General features: G+C 42.2%; 1 protein-coding gene across 1 annotated transcript; it reads right to left on the bottom strand.

The window, feature by feature from the left end:
• Positions 1–21,728: 21,728 nt before the first annotated feature.
• On the bottom strand, positions 21,729–23,154 carry LOC6599020. Its single transcript, XM_026993161.1, has 3 exons — positions 22,634–23,154; positions 21,896–22,569; positions 21,729–21,833 (listed from the first exon to the last, which is right to left on the bottom strand). The coding sequence occupies exons 1-3, from the start codon at positions 23,112–23,114 to the stop codon at positions 21,729–21,731; spliced, it is 1,260 nt and encodes a 419-aa protein (XP_026848962.1). The 5' UTR covers positions 23,115–23,154.
• Between the last annotated feature and the right edge of the window lie 742 nt (positions 23,155–23,896).

The following is a 23,896-nucleotide window of genomic DNA, read 5'->3' as shown; positions in this document are numbered from 1 at the left end:
AACATTTTGATTTTAGGAAAATAAATTCTCAAAAAATGGAATTTAAATAGAATTTAATATTTTTAAATTTAATTTAATTGGAGAATTTTTATAATTTTTTTTTTATAAAGAATATTAAAAGGAACTATTTTTAAATTTAATATATTTAGAGGATTTTTATATATATATATATTTATTTTTTTTTGATAAAGAATATTAAAAGGGACTATTTTGAAATTTAGTATGTTTGGAGGATTTATATATGTATATATATATATTTTTTTTTTTTTGTTTGATAAAGAATATTTAATATTTTCTTTATTTCAAATATTTGTATGAAACACGAGTTGAGCTCCATAGATCCATATAGGATCTCACACTGGAGAGTCCTGGCATCTTTCTCACGGAGTTTAAAGTCGATTCCGGCGCCCTTCCACTTCATAAATTCCCTTCAAAACGACACGAAGAACCCTTTGGCTAAGTGGCAACACATCAAGGGGGGGGGGAGCATCGTTGGGCGTTGCAAATTGGCCGACGGCAAATTACACACACCAACTGCTTGCAAGAAATTTGCAAACAATATTGATTTCGTAGCTATCAAAATAAAAATTAATCAATGCACTTAAAAGTGAAAAACAAAAATAAAGAAGCAAACTCAATGACGTGGAAAGGTGTGTTGCGGGGAGGGAAACGCAAGGCAACGAAACCCTTTTTAAAAAAAAAAAACCCTCCCTCTCCGGGACTTTAAAGTACTTCACTAATTTATAACTTATGACCTCTATGCCCATGGACAATTTTCCATGCCACTACAAAGCAGAGCAAAAAGCCAAAATTTGACATGAGTGGCGGTCGGTTGCATAAACCATAATCATTGTACATGTGTGTGTGTGTGTGTGTAACGTAACCCCTTCTTCAGATCCCCTACGAAAATAAACCCTTTAGCCGGGACATGTGTGTGTTGGTGTGCGTGTGTGTGTGTGTGTGTGCACCCTCCTCGCGCACATGTCAGCAAGGGAATTAATCGAAGAGAAGTGATTTATTTAGCGCTCGGACAGACGCAACGCTTCAATGACCCAAAGGAAAAAAGGGTTATGCTATGCTATTCCTCCGTCTCCAGCGTTTTCAATTCGCACCCAAATCAAATTTAAACTGTTTTCAAAACTGCAGCGAGAACAGTTACGGTTGCCTCTCCCTCCCTCTCCCTCTCCCTCTCTCGGGCTGGGCCACCAGAGGGTTGGTGTTGGTCCCTCTGCACTTTTTTTTTTGCTTTTTCTTTTGGTTAATTTTGGGTTTTTTACTGTGTGAAATTTTGTTGCCTATTGCACTTTTTTTCTCCTTAAATTCACACTGCATTTTATAGAGAGAGAGAGAGAGAGAGAGAGAGAGAGAGAGAGAGAGAGAGAGAGAGAGGGGATGTTGTGAGCGGCTCCTTTCAAAATATTTATGACTTTTTGCTCTTTATGGTTTTTCTTCGAGATTTGATTGATTCGAGTGGGAATGTTGTGATGCATTCAATTTGCAGTAAATTTGCAGCAATTAATAAAATCGAAAAATCGCCAAAAACCATAAAAAAAAGGTATACAAAATTCTTTTATTGTGAGAACTTTCCCACAGAACAGCTGCAAGCCTGCCAGGGAAACGAAGCTGAGAATATTCTTAAAAACTCTAAAGATACAAGCTGAAACGGTAGGATTTATGCGGTTTATTTTCCCATAAAAAACTAAGCAAAATATTGGAGGAAATCAAAGAAAAACACTTAAGAAGTGAAGCAAAACGGAAAAACTTTCCGGTCGTCATAATGGAATATTATTTGCATTTATGTACACGATCAAATTGGCCAGCCGCCTGCTGAATAAATTATGAAATTCGGCACACCACACGCTTTAGAAGTGGGAAGGGGGGGGGAGGACTGGAAGCAGAGATAAGAGTGCAGCGGCGCGGGCGGCTCGGAGCTTCGTCGAAAACGAGAGCGAATGACCAAGAACATGATGAAATTATGGGCACGCTCTCGCTATGCGATTTCTTTTCGGTAACTTCGTTTGAGATAGAGAAGCGCAGCAGAGCAGCGTAGCGGAAGACAGAGGAGCGCAGCAGAGGAGCGCAGCTTAAGACAGAGGAGCGCAGCAGAGGAGCGTAGCGTAAGAAAGAGCAGCGCAGCAGAGCAGCGTAGCCAAAGACAGAGGAGCGCAGCAGAGCAGCGTAAGCTAGCCAAAGCTCGGTTTGCAGATCGGTCTTCGTTTCTCCTCGTCTCCCTCCCCACTTCCCACAGCAAAGACCGAAAGCGAAAATGTGCGGCCGAGCAAAAGCATAAGCATGTAGCTTTCTAGATCACAGAGTTAATGTAGGTCAGGGCCTCTCTCACTCTCACTCTCGCTTTCATTCGCTGTTGTTAACATCAACATGCCTCTGTGCTGTTAGCTCGCTGTTAAATCTGCAGAGATTTGCAAACTGCGCTGTTGCTGCGCTGCCGCTCACGTACACACGTGTCGATCAGTGACTGGCACCAAAGCAAAGCTCCGTTTTGCCTACAAAAACAAAGACAAAAAGTGAACAAGGGCGTGGCTACCTCTGGAGAATGCAGTATGGACGATTATAAATTAAACGTTAAATATATTTACTACATTTTTTTTGTAATTTTATATGCAAAATGTCCACGGTTAATCTTTTTTCTTTCAAAAATAAACTATAAAAACTCCAACAAAAATAATATTTAATATTTTATATACTATATTATGTTGTATATTGAATCGCCCTTCCAATCAAATATTTCATTCAGGCGCTACTGCCAGGCGCTACTTTATGAACCTTTACTAAACGGCATAGCACATTTGTAACCCTTTAGGTGTGACCCCGACCTACTGGCGTATCCGGCCGCCCTGCCCCTACCTGAACTAATAGGCGTGCGGCTTGCAATGTGCTGCATGCCACCGACTTTCAAAGAGAAATTGCATTTTGCGAAACTCAATTGGGTGGAACTAATTTCTTGGATGATCGCCGAAGCTGTGCTGCTGCCGCTGCTGCGTTGGCGTTGATTTTCCATTCGATTTTGACATATTTATTTGAACCGACGACCCTTTTCCAGAGGCGCAACCAATTGTTGGCTCTTTGTGGTGTTTACGGGCACTCGAAAAATCCTTATCACATATCCATATATCCCTGACCAAAGGCCACTCTTTAAACGAGGCCTAATGACATCCGTTGCGAGGCAGGCAGCCAGACAGTAGAAGTCCATTTATTGTTTTTCATTTCCTAATCGGGGCGGCATGTGTGTGTGTGTGTGTTAGAGCCTTGTGTGTGGTTAAGGGTTGGCCCTTCCGCCGCGAAGCGATCAAAATTTACGATAAATGCTTTAAAAATTCTATACACCTCACAATGGGAACAAAGAAGTTTTTCATTCTGCCGTTAAGTGAGCATGGCCAACTGGATTTGTTAGAGATCATAAATTGTCCAACATGAAAATAGATTAGATGACATCATATGTGTGGAGTGCGAGTGCGAGTGCCCTTTGTGTTGCCCCCTGCAAAACATTCACATGTGAAGGAGTTCGATATGTTTTTGGGGGGTAGATTTCTTCAGGGAATAACTGCACCTGCTTGTAATGAGGGGTGGGGTAGGTGGGGACAAATCTCTGCCGCAAATTTGTAAGCAATTATTTGTATAGGCAAAAAAAAAAAGAAGAAAGCCAACCATCATCAATCTCTGTCTCTACTCATAAAAGCGCATGCATTTAAATTAGACATTTAAGCCAACACTCTCTCTCCACCCCCACCCCCACCCGCACCCCATCGAAGGTGGGGAGCCAGAGAGAAGTGTCAGGAGCAGAACTCCCCGTCCGGGAAACGCTTAATAGGATTTTTACAATTTTTACTATTTTCCTGGCGGCAGTCGACAGTCGGCAGTCGACAGTCGCTACTGGTTACCAGTCGTCGCTCCTTTCGCTCCTTTCTATTCACTCTCTCTCTTTTTTTAATTTCCCAAAAAAAGGGTTTGAAAAATGCCAGCAGAGCGCACCCCTGGGTCGCACTGGAAATTCTTTTACACTTTTGTCTTTCTTTCTTTTTTTTTCGTCGCTGTTGTTAGACACACAGGATATGGTTATTCCTGTTCCTGTTGTTAGGGTTTCATGCACCGCATAACATTAAAATTCAGATTTTGATTGATCATCCTGCCGGCGAGCGGAGGGAGGGGAGGGTATGGTGGAACGCCGCGAAGCGGAGGAATTTCAATTGATGGAACGGGAAGGGAATTCTCATTCTGATGTTGGACTCTGCTCAGAGTTTGTTTAAAGCTTGTTCCGACACTTTCGTAAATTGGTTAACGCTGAGCAAAGGCAGACACTCGAGGTCTGCCCTGAAGGAGGGGCTATATTTATTAAATTATTTATGTATTTATTTAATAGTGATAAACTCGTTCTTAAGCTTCGGAGGACTGCGGCTTAATTTATTAAATTAATTTTTGTGTTATACATTTTTTGTTTTGTTTTTTTAAACACATATTATTATTTTCTTGAAACATTAATTCATATTTTTTGTTAAATTTATTATTAAATTATTTATTTATTTGTTTAATACTACACTGGCTTTAGAGGCTAAATTTATTAAATTAATTTGTTTATTATTTATTTTGTTTTTTTTTTACACAAATTTAATATTTTCTTGGAACTTTATTCCATATTTTTTCTTAGATTTATTATTAAATTTATTAAATTATTTATTTATTTATTTAATACTGCACTGGCTTCGGAGGACTACGGCTAATTTATTAAATTAATTTTTGTATTATATATTTTTCAATATATTTTCTTCGAACTTTAATCTTAATTCTTTGTTAGATTTACATACCTATACAAAAATATCCCATGGGTGTCCTTGGGTAAACACCAAGCAAATCCTTTAGCCAATCAATCGAAATCCCTTTAAAGTGCTTCCGTATGCAAATATTGCTGCCTTGGAAGACGCGTCACGCAGACTAAACTTTCCCAGGAAAATTTACAAACATTTGAGCAAACTGTTTTCCACGTTTTTCGGCTTTCACCGAACCCACTTAAATATGCAGGGGCGCAGGGCGAACCACAGCCGGAATTCGATTAGCAACAAATGCATATTGATGGAATAATTGAGCAATTCTAATGAACCACAACAACGGCAGGGGCAAACAAATTGCATTGGTTGTGGATCGGGACTCGGATTCGGATTCGGGATTGATGGAAGGGTTTTTTTTCTCTTTCCGAAGGAACCACAATATTTGCATGTGATTGACAACAGGGTTAATTGAGTGTGAGTGTCGCTGGGCATTGGTGGAAGCAAACAAACATTTATTGTAGTATTCTTGAACTATGATTTCGGTAACCCTTTTCCCTTTTTTTGGGTGGCTTTTGGGGGGTACAGTACAACCATTAATTCCACTGACAGGGTGAGATCCGTTCTGACTGATGATGGGGTGTTGAGTCAAGGTGAGAGATCTCCTCTGCCAGGCCCAAATGTCATTTCAATGAATATATAATTGGAAATTATGTGATTCTTTTTTTTTTTTTGCTTACTATTTTGTATGTGTTTTTTTTTTCGTTTCCATTTTTGTAAAATTTACATATTTTTTCGCTCTCTTTGGCAGATCCTCTAGTTTAATTAATGATGCCTGCTGATATTTTGCATACGTGTTGGCTGGAATCATTAATCAGGCCTTCTAAGTAGCTGCTTGAACTCATTAACCCTTTTGTTCGCCGTACCCCCCCGACAGAAGTTTTGTGTCTTATATAAATATTTGCATTGCCGCCAATCCATGAGAACGGAGAGATCTGCAACGCAATAAATGAACACAAAAAAAGAAAATAGAAAATAGACAGGAGAAAGCACAAAGAACACAGATATCCTTATTAATGATCCTGGACCGGGAATCTTTTCCGCACTTTTAATTAGTGGAAAATCCGAACCGCTGGGAAAACTCTCTGCCGCTCTTCCGCTCTCCCGCTCTCCCGCTCTCTCTGGGCCATATATCAAATATTTCTTATATTCCTTTTGGCCTCCTATCAAGATGCCCATTAAGGCCAATAAGTGGCCTCTCATATTATGCCATATTTTCTAAATTGCTAAAAAACAAAAAACACAAGAAAGAAAAAAGAAAATGCAAGCGAAAACAAAGTTTTGTGGAAAAGTGCCAGCCGATAAACACGAATAAAACATTTGAGGTACATTATGTCAGGGCGTAAGAATTATTGGTTTCAGATTGTTTTCCCCAGATAAACCCCTGAATTATGGGGGCAAACGCAGCGGGCAATAAAAAAATATACGCGAGAGATGAATGCCATACAAAAATATCTTTTTTTGGGGGTTGCAAATCAAATGAAAATCCTGCCACTTTTTGTAACTCACGTACAAAATATATGATTTCTTTTGCGGGAGTTATCTTCCTCTAGATTCTCTACTTGTGACAGGGAAATGGATCTGCTTTTTGTGGTTTCAAGGAGGCGAAATAGCTAGTTCGATCGGGGTATTTTCTGCTGGATCCGCTTCTAATGGTTTCATGGCGCTGAAATCGCCACAAATTTGACAGTTTGATCGGGGTCACCAAGGAAGCAGAGAGGTGTAAATATGAATCCGCTCATCGGGGTCACCAAATATAATTATGTACTAACTTAGATATTTTTTTCTGGATCCGCTTCTTATGGTTTCATAGCGCCAAAATCGCCAAAAATTTGACAGTTTGATCGGGGTCACCTAATATGCAGAAATGTCTAATTCGGGGTCACCAAATAGCATTCAGGCTCGCTTACAGTTGTATATTTTTCAAATTACCTGCAAGTAAAATATACAAAATATTAAAATTATTATTATTTATAAGAATATATAAATTATATAAACTAAATTTACTTCTGTTTCATAATAAATTCAACTCAAAGTTTGAACAATAATTCATAATTAAAACAAGAAAATAGAATTGTTACAGTTCAGATAACAGCAATAAGGTACAAAAAATACAACAAAAAAACTGTTGTGTAATCCCTCAGCGACTTATGCGGGTAGATAAACAGTTGGGTTAAACTTAACCCCATCGCAGGGCACAAAAGTCACGCGAAATCGTATAATTAATTGCCTCGTAATTCGGTTGTGGGTCCAAACATCATTAATATCTATAAGATTTGACGAGAGCCAGGGCTACCGGGGATCTTCCACCACTTTCGACTTGCGGAACCGTGGAACCCGCATCCAGGCCGCTTCGCAGCCAATTTCAATTAAACGCGCGGATTAAAACACTGAAAATGGGACTAAGACGACGTTTTGGCACTTTGTCGTCTCTCCGACAAATTGGTATATATACATATGTATGGTTTGGTATGCATAGGATCATTAATAAAAATCATAATGGAGGCGTGGCGAATGACGTCACGTTTCTGTGATTAGCAGAGACCGAGAAGTCAAAAGGATTGTTGTTGTGGGCTGCCGTTGCCGTCGCCGTTGCCCCTGATAAAAATGTTTCTAATTAGTTTTTTCCCCACTTCCTTGGCATCTAATGCAATTTGATGATCTGACAGTGAGGCGTCGTCTTATGCCTCAGTGCGTTTCGGCTTTCCGAAGGAAGTGTGGCTAATTTGATTAATCGATTGGGAGCTTGCCAGCTACTGTACTGTGTGTGTGTGTGTGTGTGTGTGTCATATTAATAAATGTTTGGACAAAAAGAATTTTTCATAAGCAAAGGAAGCCTCGAAGAGAAAGTAATTTAATCAGCAAATAGGTGGACTCTGGCTCAAAGACGCGGAAAAGGTGGTAAAATCGATGGAGCAATAAGGAAAGAATATTATCTTCATATTTGGGAAGCCGGTTTGTCAAATGTGTCTACCCCATATCCAAGATTTACTTTGTGGCAAGACAGTAACCCGAACATCGTCCCAATAACTCGAGTTTTCACTTAATCCAGTGCCCTACTCAATAGCCCAGATCTGAATCACATCGAACATCCATGGGCTCTGTTTAAAAAACTTTGGTAAATTACGAGTCTGCACCAAAGGGATTGGATGAGTTTTTGGGAGTGCAATGTCGGAGCGGACTAAATTTAGTCGAGACTATGCCAAAACCTATTCGGAATGTGATAAAAGCTAAGGCCCTTTGGAAAAAATATTATAAAAAAATTATTAAAGTAAAAAATTAGAAACATGCAAGAGTGGATACATGGACTTTTTTTTTAAAAAACTAAAAAAAAAAAAAGTAAACCGATTTCTTTGAATTGAAATTATTGTATTTTTTCTTGCTCACTAAATTAAAGAATATATGGAAACAAAATTACTAGGATTGATGCATTTTTAAAGATTCTACGGGCATTTGAACTGAAATGAACATGTCTAATAATAATAATAATAATAATAATAATAATATACTAATAAATTGTATTATGCTTAGATAAATAGATTTTATTTAAACAACAAATTTTAATACCAATGAATTTTGTATTTATTAATTTATGAATATTATAATTTAAAATTTTTTTAATTTAATACAAATTTTAGCATATAATATAATATTATTAAAAGTTGAATTTTAAAGTTTTTATTAATATTTTCCGATATTGCCCCTTTTTTTATTATATTAAAAAAATTTAGCATTTTAATATACAATATTATTAATAATTTAAAAAAAAATTCAGACTATCAAAAGTTATAGTTTTTTAATGACTCAATTTATTTATCGAATAAAACGCTGTTATACGCTGTTATTCAAGGAAGTTCCCCTTCGCCCCCCCACCACCACCCCAAAATCCTAAGAGCTTCGCCCCTGACCAAAGCCCACCCAAAACCCTATAAATGACAATAAAAAGCAAAAGACATTTACATAACTTCTCAGCTCTGGCAAGAAATCCAGCACATAATTATGTCTGTGAAAACTCTCATACATAATTCAAGAAATTTTCCGCCTTGGGAAACAAGTTTCCTTTCCTTGCCATAGAACCAAAAAATTAAAGACAAATAAATAATTTCAAGCAACAAGATCATAAAAATTTCCGCACCATATAAATGTGACCGTTGGTCATAAATATTCAAATTTCACACCCAAGAAAAAAAATAAAGCAGGGCATCGCATCACATCCCAAGTGTTGCTGATGCCGTTGCCGCATCAATCATGGCACGAAAAACGGGCTCATTAAAAACCGTAGAACGGAATTCGGTTTCAGAGTGTCTTGCATCCGGTCCTGACCATGCCTGACCAGGATATATGGGGCATTTGCATATAAAAAGCATTTAAACGCAACAAATTGCATGTAAATTGAGTTTTTTCCCTGCCACCCGATCTGAAATCGCCGCCACTAATTATGCTCATTCAAAGAGCGTTCGGATAAATCTTCGGGGAAAAATCCTTGGCCAAACTGTCCCATCAGATGTCCCGGTGGTGGGTCATCAGCATCTGGCTGCTGGACCAGCGTGTCGTGCCTATAAATTTTCAAATTTAAATTCCCCGGCCTCGTTCCCACTGTATCCCGGCGCAAACGTGTTAATGTCTAACCCTTTGGGCTGTCCTCGTCCTCGTCCTCGTCCTTGTCACCGCTTGACACTAATGTCCCGCATTACAAACTGTTGAGCAATTTAATTTAATGTATACTCGGACTTGCTCTTTTCCAGGATCCCCGAATAAACGTATTCTTGTTTGCGGATGCCATGCTTAAGATTTATTCCAGAAAATCTACATGGCTTCATTTTTTTTTTGGTTTTTTTAGGGTTAAATTTTTGCGTTTCACTTTGAATAATTTATTGCCTTTTGGCATTTTATTTTTTTCTTTGCGGTTTTCGGTGTTATTTTTGGTTCATTAATTGTAATTTTATGGCTGAGTTTTGATTTAATTAAGTTGAAGAGCGGCGCTCTTCGGTGCTAAATGAGTTGGAATAAATGGGTCTGTACTTGGCCACCTGGCCTTGGTTTTTTGCCAAAGGATTAGGGAGTCCCCCCCCAGCACAAAAGCAAAGCCCAACGATAGTGGAAAAAGTTCATTATACCCGCAAGCGGCTGCCTAATCGTGGGGCTGTGGGGCTGAAGGGGCTGAAGGGGCTGTGGGGCTGAAGGGGCTGTGGAGCTATGGAGCTCTGGAGCTCTGGGACTGTGTGGCTATGTGGCGACTGTCAATCAACCTTATGACTTCTAATGACAATTCACATTTTGGTTTTTATCGTGCGTCTGTCATCAATAAATTAACTCGATCCAATGCCAATGCCAGCACGCGATGGAGACGCGGAGCCGCGGAGACAAAAGCTGCAAAGAAATCGGAAAAACGCTCAAATGAGCTGCAATTTTTTATTGCATTTGTCGTTCGATGTTCATTTCACCTTTTGTCGCTGGGGAATTCGAATGCAGACGAACCTAATTTCATTTTATTTATTTATTTATTTAGCCATGACAGCCAAAAACGATTCCCCCGCCAGTTCGATTCGATTCGTTTCGATTCGGTTCAATGTTTCGAATTTTACAACATTATTTAATACGAGTATTGGCTGATCTGCTGTCCGCAGTCCGCTGTCAGTGTCATGGTTTTTACCGTCTCTCGTCTCGTTTCTCCGTGACTTTTATGCGCAATTGCTTGCTAATGGCCCCCGCTTCTGTAGCGTCATCGTCATCGTCATCATCATCTCGAGACACATTCCGATTGCCCCGCGGGCAAGTTGCATTTTTCACTGGCTGTCAACACTGCCAACGACAGCCAGCAACCAGTAGGGCCACATAAAAGAAACTGGCTGGCTGCCCAGAGCAAAACAGGAGCCCCCCCCCCAGACCCTAGCAACAGGCAGGGAAGTTCCACAACTTCCTGGGAAGGTGGTGCCACATTAGAGCCAAGTTTACTCTCTTTGTTTCCTTGTTCCTGCCCCCGCTCTCTTGGCTGGAGAGAGATCGCGGCTCTAGGGACCACCGAGCATGGGTGTGCCTTTGGCAGACCCCAGAAACTTCCCTCGCCGGGGCCAAGTTCTTGGCCAAGTTCCCAAGATAAAATCGTCCGTCATTGAGTGGGTGAATGGATGACTTGGCCCCCAGCCCAACCGATGACTGCCTCCCCCACCTGTCGGCGCTGATTGAATGACTGAATTGGCGTGTGCGGGGGGGGCAGGATGCGGCGTTGATTATCCGCCGGCTAATCCGCAACCGTCCCTCCACCGAGTGGGGGAGATAGTTTTATGAGCGGGCGGAGCGTCCACCCATCCACCCAGTATCGCAGTCGTAAAATCTTAATATATGAAATTAAGCTGTCATAAATTTGCTTTAATGCGCTTTAACTTAATTGCCAGCAAAGAAAATTGCAATGAAAATGAAATTCCTTTAACTCTTGACTGCGGCAGGTGTGTCGTTAAATAAAACGTGAGGGAGTGCATCAGGTAGATTATTAAAATCCACAATATTCAGTGGGAGTGGCAGTGGCAGTGGCAGTGGAATGTTCCAAATGTTCCGGGATTCTTGGTTTCTAAATTTGTCGCATGAAAAATTGAAATTTTAATGTCAAAAGAAAATGGTGCGATGGGGGGGGAGGGGGAGGAACTCTCTGCATCTTGTCTAATTGGAAACTTCTCTCAAATCTTCATTAATAATCCCGCGAGAGGGGAGACAACTGGGCATTAAATCAATTAATTTGAATAGTTGTGCCAACATTTAGAGCAATTTTTCAGTGACATGAACGCCCCAGGAACGACCTTTAGGAGTTGCCATTGATTTGGGGGCCGCACACTTTTGTCGAGATTTATGGCTGGAGGGGGGGGGGGGGGGGGGGCTCTGGTCCGTGGGGCACGCTTCGCCGCCTGCAGCCCATAATTAAGTGTCAGCCATGGTCTTGTGACTTTACTAATTCCAATCAGCAGCCAGACAATCCGCATTGATTCCTGCCCCCGACAGGCCATAATGTACCGATCAGGATCCACATGGAGCGTATGATTTATGACGATGTCTGTTTCCGGCGGGGAGGGGGGGGGTCATGGATTGGTAGGGTGATCTGAGAGTCCTATGGCCGCGGAAGATCTCAACTTTTTGGCTAAAGTTTTCCCTAAAAAGGCCATTATTTCTCACGATCCATCTTCCATCTTGCATTCTGCAATGAATAATTTATTAATTAATCATGTAAAACGAAAAACTTGAAACTTGTACAAGTTTTCACCGTGCATTCGGTGCTCGGTGCTGCGCTTTTACTTAAAAAGGGGGGGAAAACACCCAAAAATTCAATTCAGCAAGATTAATGATGTTTTATGAGGCACTAAACAAAAGCCACCGAAGACCGAAGCATCAAAAGATTTCAGGCACATCACTCAGACGAAGACAGTCGCCGGTCGGGGAGTCCGTCAATCCGTCAATCCGTCAGTCAAGTCGGGTCTGCAGCATCCGTTGAAAATTTACCTTGGTCATCGCACAGACAATGGACAATGGGTGGCGTTAATAATTCATGTTTCAATTAATTGCCATTTTGTAGCCCCTTCCCCCCTCCCCATCCTCCACTCCCCATCATCCTCCGTCACAGTCTCATTTCTCAGCCCAAAAAAAAAACAAAACAAAAAGGTGTTCAGTCAACACCTTGACCAACCCGGCCAAAGGGCGGCGACGCTCTGTCTGCCACTGAGTATAGCTTGTATCTTGTATCTTGTATCTTTTTCGTGGGTCCATGTGTGTGTGAAGTGCCAAGACGAATTTCAAGTTTTTGTTTAGCTCTCAGGCATTAGGATGATTAATCCTTCAGTTCGTCAGTTCTTGTTTGGTTGCTTTTTATGCGCAATTTGCTTTGATTAATTTTTGTGAGACATGATCTCACTATTCATGAGCTTCTTCAGCCGGACGGGAGGACTCTCCATTCTTGTGGATCAAAGGGTTAAGCCTAGCGGAAGATATGTGTGTGGATAATGTGGTTGTTCTTCTCATTGATTCCTGTCATGGCTGGCGGGTACAGCCATCTCCATCGCTTCAGTGATACAAGCATTTTACCGACCAATGATATGGTCAAAAGTGGTCTTTAGGGGCTCTCAAGGACCTCATTCCTGGCATAAATGAATTTCATTTTGTATTAAATTACATTTTTGAATTAATTATTCGGGGTTTAAATACAAAAATTGGAAAATTAAATAGAATTTACTTGAACTATGTTGAAATAATAAATATATTTAATCTAAAGATGAAATTATTAAATATTAAAAAAATATAATCGAAATATTAATCTAAATATCAAAATAATCAAAATATGTATTTAAAATATTACATATTTTTATTTTTGATATAATATATATTTATTTTGAATTATATATGTATATATTAATTTGTTAAATAATTTATAATTAGAATTTACTGCATTTATTTATAAATAATAAATATATTTAATGTATAGATGAAAATATTAAATATTTAAATATTAATAATAAAATATAAATAATTCTGTGGAATCTAAATATTAATCTAATGATGAAAATATTAAATATATTTATTTGGAATATGTTTAAATTATAATTATTTTTTATATTATTTATTATTAGAATTTACTGTATTTATTTTGAAATAATAAATATATTTAATGTATGGATGAAAATATTAAATATATTTATTTGAAATATGTATTTAAATTTTTTCTTTTCCTTTATTTATTTTAAATATTTAAATTTATTGAATTATTATTATTATTTTTAATATATTATTCTTATTAATATATCATTATTATTATCATTTTATTATTAAATTAAATTTAAATTTAATGTATTTTTGCAGTTCCCCCTCTCACTCTCTATTGCCGTATTTTTTTTTTTTTTTAATATTTCCCCCTTTTTATGCCATGTTCCATTGAATTATGAAGCAATTTCCCATCAATGCCTCAATTAGCCACCGAAAAAGCCACTTTAATTGATGATTTTTGTAAAGCCCAAATGCATTTGACATTGGCTTTGGCATTGACATTCTTTGGAGCTCTGCCGCGAGATTTGTGGATATTTTCAAGTGCCAAAAAATGTTTGCCATAAAGTTTTTGGCGCCCATAAATTCCCATTGAAAGGCTTAAAGTGCCGCTCGGGCAACAAGACAATCTCATAAAAGACATTACAACCAACGGAAAATAAAAAGCCAATCAAAGAGAGACAACAACAGATCCACTTGAACTTGAGCTTCGGCGACAGATGACAGACGACCCAAGCACCAGCCCCCAGCCCCAGCCCCAGCCCCAGCCCCAGACCCCCTCCAACCTCCGCCGAGAAAGAGATTCTTTGCCAAATCGTGCGTATAACTGCGTCAGCGTCAGCGACAACGACAAACAGAACAATTTACATATTGACAAGGCTGTCAATGCTTATTCGAGGCAATTCATTTCAAGGGGTTACGGATTTCTTTGTGTTCGCGCAGATAGCCACAAAAATGCTTTGACATAATGCAATTTTGCAGACGAGCAGCATATGACGAGAGAGAGAGAGAGAGAGAGAGATGTGCTCCGCTGTTCCGATTGCATCTGTCAGATGTCAGTGATGCCTCCTGAGCATATTCCGACTGTCAGAGGCTTGTGTGTAAGGTAATATCCACTCGAGAAGGTCGTCGTCGTCGCTCGTTGCTCGTCGCTTGTCGTTGCTGCTCCTGTCAGCACCTGATTGTGTCTGCCTCGCACTCGCTCGGTGGGAGAGTCGGATGTAATTTCTAGTCAAAGTCGCACCACCCCCACACCCCCCACTGCCATCATTTGGAAAAGTCAAACAAATGCAGTTTAACACTTGCCGTCTCCCAGGGGCTCCGCCCAGTCCCAGCCACCGCCTTCAATGTGGCGTGTAACTGAAACATGCAACATCCAATGCATCCGAAAACAAAAAAAAAAGAAAGAAGAAAAACCCCCCTATCCACCCGAGCTGGCTGACTGACGGCGCACGGAGCCACAGCATACAGATGTACATCAAAGAAATACTTTTTCTATATAAAAACGCACCAGGGGGTCCCGTCCGATTCGGTTCTATGCTCTGCTATGCTCCGTGCTAGCTCCACTGTTTGGGGCATGCCCTGAAACACAAGAGAGTTCAGTGGAATATTGGGCTCCCTTTGGATCGAACAAATAATTTCCTATGAAAATTGTACTCCATATAAAAAGGATTAGCAAAGGATTCAACCTAATAAATATTTGAATTAAATTTGGGATAAAAATTGATGCCATTATAGATACAAAAAATATTACAACTTATATAATAAATCAAATAATATTTTCATATTTTTTTATAAATTATTTTGTACAAAAAATGTTTCAAAAATAAATTATTTAGACCAAATATATTATTATTAATATTCTTTTTCAATCAAATAATTCGATTTTATTAAATATACAAGTTTTTAAGACTAAATAAAATAAAAAACAAGACAAATAAAAAAACCAATACACAAAAAAAAAAAGACAAATAAAAAAAAACGGAAAAAGAAAAACAGCACAAATAAAAACAAGACAAATTAACTCAAGAAAAAAAAATCAACTTAATTTAATAGAAATTAAATTTAAAAAATATAGTTTTCCAAGTTGATAAATATTTCAAAATATAGTAGTATTTTTTTTTAACTATTTAAATTTTTAATCATAATATATAAGTGTAATCAACATACATATAATAAAAGTATTAATAAATATTCACGAACTTACTTAATTTACTCTAATAGAAATTAATATTTAAAAAAATATAATTGTACAATTTGATAAATATTTCACGATTTAAAAATAAATTCGTATTTTTATTAAACTATTTAAATTTTTATGAAAAAAAAAGTATGACGAATTTGAGCTTCATGCCATTCAATCCTTACCGATTCCGTGAGCCCTCAAGTTTCTACCAAATATTCCAACCATCGGGAAAGGGCATCCGAGATTCCATTACCCGCCTTGCCCTTAGCCCCCTCCCCGTCTGTGGGTGCCCTTCCTGTTGTGTCGTGTCATTTCTGTGTGTCGCTTTCTTTCAATTGAATTCTTTCCTTTATTTTCGTTGCCTCCTCCTCGGCACGCACTCGCTCTCCGGCTGTAGTCGCAGGGTGCTCTGATGTGCTCTTATTTTTCGGTTAGTGCTTCAAACACCTATGCCGCCGACAGCGTCTGGTGGGGCCTTTCTTTCGCCTTTAATTAGCGGCCCGATTTATTTATTTACTCTGGCTCTGTGGGTTTAGGGCCTGTCCCGAAGTGACTGTCTCGTTATTGGCCCGGCCGGCCGGCTGCCTGGCGGATGCGATTGATGCTCGGCGCTATATTGAATTACATTTGATTCGAGCTGCGGAAGGAATGTGGCCTGGCCGATGGTTGTTCAATAAACATTCTTTGTTTTGTTCCAAGGAGATTATAAATTAGTTTCGGTCGGTGAATGAATGCAAAGTTTCGTCTTCCATTCTCTCAATGATTTGATTAAAATGTTTCCCTTCCTCTTGGTGGGTGGAGAGGGCAATAAATGTCCCATAAAAATATAATTATTACCCCCAAGGCCGGCCACCTTTTGGGCCTGTTCCCAAGGCAGTTTATCTTGGGTTCTTATGTGTGTGCCACCGTGCCACCACTCCCCCCCTCTGACGAGTCCTCGGTCCACTCCTGCACATAAATTTCACCGACTGTATTTTATATCCACTCCTCGTCTCTCTCTCCCTTTTTCTCCTCATTGTTTCAGCATTTCTATGTGAAAATTTGTTTATTAAGTGGTCTTTGATAGTTTTCGTGGGCGGTTCTTAATTTATTGCCCATTTTTTTTTGTTTTTTTGTTCGTTGTTGTTGCAATTAAATGGGTGCGGTTTGCCCATTAGAAGGCATATAAATAAATCTGGCATTAGCCTTGATTTGTTTTCACTTGAAATTCCTCCTTTTTTTTGTTTTTTTGTTTTAGATTTCCTTTTGGGGATTATTTCTCCAACGATTTATTTGTGGATCCTGCGCTGTCATCCCCCTTCCCCCCACCAAACACCAGCTAATTAATTATTAACATATTTCATTTACAAATCTAGATAGAAATTCTCGAATAATTCATTCGCTTTCACACCTCATCTCGGGGTGGGTGGGGAGGGGGACCTTCTGCCCCCCTGGAGGGGAGATGCACACTTTTTTCTGGCTCTATTTTTAACGACAAATGGGGCAATAAAAAGGCGTCACCTTCAGCATGTGGCAGGCTGGTGCAGGGGCGGCACAAAGGGGCACCCCCCCCCCCCCCCCCCCCCCCCCCCCCCCCCCCTCAGGCGCCGTCGGGGCAGACGGCAGAAGAAGGTGATCTTTGAATTGCTTTTTTCTTTGCCTCTCCATTTGGGGTGGAAAATGCTCCCCAGCAGCGTTTTCAGGGCTTTCTTCGGGGCAGATGCAACAGATCTCCAGGGAACTCGAGGGCTGTCGCTATCAGGGATGTTCTTCCATAGTATTTACTCACACACTCCCGGTCCTAGAAATAGGTACCTCTCGAAGCTGCTTTCACTGCGGGCTTACTTCGAAAATCTATTCCTAGTGCAAAAAGAAGCCTCTTCCGATTCTTCCAAGTGGATCCGTACCCCCGAAAACCCTCCGCTGACACAAATTTCAGGCGCTCCTCAAGGAAATTCCTCTCGTAACTCTGGTAGATCCGATCCGCGATGGCAGCACCTTTCCCCGCCTTTCCATGCCACTGCCTGTCCTTCCATTTGCAATAATCTTCCATTTCTGGGGTATGCCCGACCTCTGGGGATACCCTGCCACTCGCTGCAGTCCCCCAATTGTGGGGTATATTCTTCAGGCGGCCCTCGCCTGCCCCAGCCCCTGCCCCTGCCCCTGCCCCTCTTTCCCTGCCAAATACTCCTTCCTTGATGCATTAACCAGTAGCCGCTGCTGCTGTTCGAGTGATTTCTTTTCGGCAGCCAGCAAATTGCTCGTAATGATGCTGCACTGCATATTGCCGCATTGCTTGGCAAATTATCAAGCAAATTAGCTTAATAAGTTTATTTTAAAGAGCGGAATGCCCTCCGTGTTACGTACATGAATATGAATCAGTCCAGACCTTCGCCGGGGCTGCCTCGTGTTTGCTTTTGCTAATTGCCGCTTTTTGTGTCTGTCTCAAGTGTTTTTCGGCTGTCAATGGCAAAGTTTTCCGTTCTGATGGAGAGGAGGCGGCGCCAGCGGCAAGGCCAATCTGTTGGCCCGGCACTCGGCGGTGGGGGGGCGGGGGGGGGATGGTCCTTGACAAACAATATCCGAAAATGATGACAATAGGATGCGCCCCCGAAACACTTCAAGTGCTTTTCATTTCACACTAATTGCACGAAGAGGTTAATGCTAATGTATCTGTTCCTCGAGCAGCTTTTCAATGGGTCGGAGAACCGTTTGGCCATCAGGTAGTTGGCCGATAGTTGGAACCCCTTGCCCTTGCCCTTCCCCGGCGCCTGCCCCAAAACCCATGGCGTTGTAGCGCCAGTTAATTGCCATGGAAAACCGAACCCAGAATCGAGAAGACGTCGGCGACATCGAGTGTCTGCGTCTGCGTCTGCCTTCCCCCCGACTGCCGCTGTCTGCGGTTAATCGTGCCGCGGGACTCCGGTGCTCCGAGACTCCGGGCCGGGGTGTACTTTTCTCAATTTACCGAATAGATCTCCCAGGCCGGGCTGGGCCGGGCCGGGCCTCAATTTTGTCTAATTTACTTGCCGTGATTTGCAGCAATTTCTTTGGTCTAAAGTGTCTAAGAAGGTTCTAATGTTATGGGCTCTCAAGGCGTTCCTCTCTCCCCGTCTCTCCCTCGTAATGCATTTCGGGCTCAGCTCTCGGCGATGATAAAGAAAATTGTTTATAATGAGGTTCTGTGGTTTTCCCCTAATTGTCGGCGGGGCCACTGGACTTACGCTGGTCTCTGTGGCGGGGAAGGGGGGGGACCGGGGCCGGGGCTAATGCCTAACTAATTGAGTAATTTTTGTGTGACTCTGGGCCTGGTATCAATCATTTATACGCCGCTCCTCCTCCGGCCGCCGTCGATTCTGCAACCCGTTTAGGGGGCTTCCCCCCCGGCTTGGCTCCCCCCGTCAACCCTTCTGTGGCCCAGAGCCAGCGCTTTATTGTTACAAATTTGCTGTGGCCTGTGCGTGTCCTGTTTGCAGCTGGATCTGAGCCTCCTTGGGGGCGAGCGGTGGCTTCCTTCACTGCTCGGCCAATCAATCATTTGCCAGACCGATTCCCTGGGACATCGGGGGCGAACGGTAAATAAATGTGACTATAAATCGAAAAATTATAAACGCCTAAGCATTGACCATTTGACCATCATTTGGCAAAGCCACCACCCCCCGCCCCTCCCTGATGGGGATTCTTCCTGCAGCTCCTTGGAGCAAGGATATCTCGTGCCCAGAGCCCAATCGACTTGACTTGACCAACTGCTTAAGCCCTTAACAAATCCAATTCCCCCGGGAACTGGCTAACCAATTCAATTGATAGAGAGCCCGGGATAAACTCTTTCTGCTTTCGTCTTTCTGCTTTCTGCTTTCACTATTCGGAAATTTATGCATTTATTTTGACAAGCGGCATGATTTATTGACCGTGAGTAATTTGTACTGGCCCTGACAGGACGAAGGACACCAGGGCAACCACCCCACAGCCTTCCAGTCTCTCTTTTTTTTTTGTTTAAAGAAAAATTGTTATTTGCATTGACGCATTTGTAACCGCAACGAATTTGTTTGTAATAAAAATGTAAATGTAAATGTAAATGTAAATGTCCATCGGATGGCACTTGAAGACGACGGGTTCTCGGCATTGTTTTTGTACCGGCGAACCGCAAGTCGACCCAAAGACCAGAATCGCCCGAAAAACCGAAAAACCGAAAACGAGTTGGACAAAGAAATGAAATATGACCGCAGACCAGGGGCCAGGGACCAGGGGACAGGGACCAGGGGACTGGACACCGGGGGGACGTGCGTAACCCTTCCTCTGGTCAAGGGGGGATTGCGGCACTTGGCCGAGTGGTTTGGCAGGTCCCTTGACCCACTTGCATATGGCATAGACGGCTGTCCCTTCGGTTAATAACTGTGACGTTCATATATCATCGTCCCCTTGATTTATGGACCTCAAATGGAAATTCTATAGACGGGAATTGATAAGCGACTGGCGGCTAATGTCCTTAAACCGATTTCAAGCAAATTGAACAGCCCAAGACCCCTGCCATAGAATCCTCTACGAAGATCAGTTCCTGGTTGCCTGCTCATTTTTTGATGGGAAAAGCAAACAGGAGGCAGCACCGGCGAAGGTCTGGACTGATTCATATTCATGTACGTAACACGGAGGGCATTCCGCTCTTTAAAATAAACTTATTAAGCTAATTTGCTTGATAATTTGCCAAGCAATGCGGCAATATGCAGTGCAGCATCATTACGAGCAATTTGCTGGCTGCCGAAAAGAAATCACTCGAACAGCAGCAGCGGCTACTGGTTAATGCATCAAGGAAGGAGTATTTGGCAGGGAAAGAGGGGCAGGGGCAGGGGCAGGGGCTGGGGCAGGCGAGGGCTGCCTGAAGAATATACCCCACAATTGGGGGACTGCAGCGAGTGGCAGGGTATCCCCAGAGGTCGGGATTACCCCAGAAATGGAAGATGACTGCAAATGGAAGGACAGGCAGTGGCATGGAGTGCCGTCAAAGAAAGGCGGGGAAAGGTGCTGCCATCGCGAATGGGATCTACCAGAGTTACGAGAGGAATTTCCTTGAGGAGCGCCTGAAATTTGTTTCAGCGGAGGGTTTTCGGGGGTACGGATCCACTTGGAAGAATCGGAAGAGGCTTCTTTTTACACTAGGAATAGATTTTCGCAGTGAAAGCAGCTTCGAGAGGTCCCAGAAAGTGGATATTTTGAATCCCAAACTGGAGACGATGTCACTTTATTTCCATTATTTCATGATTCATTGAAGCTTCTTTATTGGACACTAGATACTTGGGAGCTTGAAACTTGGAAATTGTTGGCAGAGAACTTTATTCTCTGAAATTTTGGGGTCCTTCACCGAACAGAAACTCCTTTGAGTTTCTTTGCCAAAATCAAAACGAAAATCCCCTTCAAAACTCCTCGGTCCACCCTCTTGGGGCAAGTTCAGAAGTGAAACGCAGTCAACACCTTGCCACAATGCCATGAAAAAATGTTGAATAAAAATCGCAATGCATTCTTAATGGATTTTTTTGTTCACGAATTACGAAGCTGATGACATGAGTGGTGCAGAGGGGGAGGGCAGAGGTCCCCCCCCCTCTCCACCACAGACATAATGTGGGTATTATTGTTGTTTGTTTTCACAGGAGCCCGGCCAGGCCAGGCGAGGCCCCGAAAACCGAACAAACAGCGCCAGAGGAGAGGAGCCTCGGCATTTTGCAATATTAAAACCTGCGGTCAGGTCGGGGACCAGCTCTGTTACCAGCTCTGTTACCAGGTCTGGGTGTGTCTGCGCGTGGCCAAAAGCGTGAAAAATGTTTCTGCAAACCATAAACACAACAAAAATGGAGACAGAGAGCCACAACAACAACAACAACAAGAAGAAGGAGGAAAAAAAGTGTTAATAACACTAATTTGTCTGCGGTCAAAATGGTAATTCTTGTGGATTTTTGTGTGGCACGAATGGAGTGGAGTTTTGGCCTGCTGTGATTGGCAATTGTCAGGCGGGCGAAGGTGAAAGGCGACGGAGCCGGCAGATAATGAGAGATGCGAGCCACGTAATCTTCGACAGGCCCCGGAAAGAGGTGCCAAAAAGGGTCAGAAAGCCAATTGGCAGCTGAGAGATGCCCAAGGGGGAAAGCCGCACAAAAAGACGATCTATAGGCGACAGTGCTCCATTTATTTGAGAGTATTTCTTGAGGAACTTGAGATCAGTTGTCCTCGGATGTCCTCGGCAAGTTGTCTCCGATCCAGTCAGGCTTCCCATCAGCTGTGCCCCTGCTGATGACCATTAATGTAAGGTCCATGTGAGAGATCTACAAGAAATATTAAGCATTTTGCTTAATTCATGCCGTTTGCCAAGGTGCCCGGCACTTACGTGATCTCCGAACTCGGCGTTCACTCTCAGCTCCACTGGATTATCGGGCCGGACGCCGTTCTTCTTGAGTATCTTGAGGGCCGGCTCCACCAGGTGCTTTGTGATGCGCTTGCAGCCGCCGAAGTCGATGAGACGCAAGTTCTTGCAGCCGCGCAGCAAACGGAGGATCCCCGAATTGGTCAGATTCCACGAGTCGCGGATGAACAGCCGCTCCAGCGAGTCCGACTTGAGGGCGCCAATGAAGGCGTTATTCACATACGGCATGTACAGGACACGCAGGGACTTCAGCTCCGAAATGATCTTGGCGTCGGCGGTGCCCGCGGTCTGAGTCTCGTAGACCATGCCCATGGAGCCCAAGGTGTGGGCGTACTGGGACACCGAGCTGGCGAACAATTGGGATATTTTCCTATCCGGCATCACGTGACTGATGGAAAGATGCCACAGGCTCGGCAGATACGGCATTTCCGAGCGAAAAATGCCAAATGTCAAGGTCAGCTCCTTGACTTTCGGCCAATACTCGTCGCCGGCAATCTGGACCGGACAATTCATGTAGGCGACCTTCACTTCGAGCTCCGTTAGGTTCTTCAAGGGGGCGAAGAACAAGTACACATCGATCGGCTCATTGTTGATGACATGCAAGGACGTCAGGCCCTGCAGCTCATCGATGCGACTCACTGGAAAGCCACGGGCAACGTAAAAAAAACCGCAATGCTGTGAACATAACCTGCAAAAACTCACGATTATCGTTGCGGAATCCAACCAGAAGCAGGAACTCAAGCTGGGGAAACTCCAGCAAAGTACCGATCACCTCGAGCGGACGAAAATCATTGCGCAGATCGATGCGTTTCAGCTTTTGCATCGACAAGAGAAGCGGCTGGATGACGGCCCAGTACTCGGTGCGCACGGGAATTGAGATCTCCTCCAGATTGGGGCAGTGATCGGAGGCCAGCTTCATCAGAGCCACCACATTGGCCGGGTCCTGCAGCGACAGGCTCTTCACCGAGTCCCCCGCCAGCTGCAGCACCTTCGAGCAGTACGAAAGCGGCAGTTGGCCGCACTTGAGCGTGCGGTGGGCGGTGGCCGCGAATCGGGCAAAGCCTTTGGCGAACTTCGGATGGACCGCGACCACTTCGAGACGGTCCTCCGCCGACTCAAGGTGCTCGAATATCTCGCTGATCAGCTCCACGGATACGTCTAGAATACTCAACTTGTCGGACATTTTATTTCGAACTAGAAGCCAGACTGCCAGTGACGCCACGCCGATTCACAGAAAAGCAAATGGCCGCCCTTTTTGGAGGCTTGCTATCTTAGCTTTGGCCTAAGGGTATTCGTGAAACCCAATCCGATTTGTCTTGTGTGGTCTCAAAATTAATTGCGAATAGAAATTAAGGGGCTTTTGGATGGAAATTTATGGCGTAAATCAGAATGATATGAGAATGAATCAGAGATGATATTCTCAGCGAAACAATCAAAATTCATGTATTTTTTTCAATCGTTGGACAATTTTTCAGCTAATCAACAAAATAAATAGCCGATTAATACTGGAAAGGCAGCGAAACATGCTGGAATATTATATTTAATATAGAAAAAGTCGAGGGAAAGCAGGGCAGCCGCCTAGAAAAATCCCCTATTAGACGGGTCTTAAAATGTATTAATTTTATACCCAGTATTTATTTTATTAGTTTATAAAACATATTCTAAAACGGTTTTAGCCAATATTGTGGAGCTTTCAGGCAGCCTGATTTTTAGCTGACTTTAATTTTTGAATATAGGATTAAAAAAAAAAAAAAAAAAAATGCTTAGAAAAACCTAAAAAAAAAAATAGTGTAAAGTGGTTTTTAGGCCTTAAACCTTAAAATCTAGTATATTTCGTTAAAATAACGTTTTTCTAAGCTTTATTCGGGCTTTAATTATTATTATATAATAATATTTATGGCATATATATTTAACATTTCCCATTTCCGTATAACCAAGGGCCACATTGGCCTCTATTCCCCATTT

The sequence above is a fragment of the Drosophila persimilis genome, unplaced genomic scaffold, assembly GCF_003286085.1.
Source record: "Drosophila persimilis strain 14011-0111.01,24,50 unplaced genomic scaffold, DperRS2 tig00000808-arrow-arrow-pilon, whole genome shotgun sequence".
NCBI lineage: Eukaryota > Metazoa > Arthropoda > Insecta > Diptera > Drosophilidae > Drosophila > Drosophila persimilis.
Note: the sequence above shows the minus strand (reverse complement) of the source record. Positions and strands in the feature narration are given on the sequence as shown.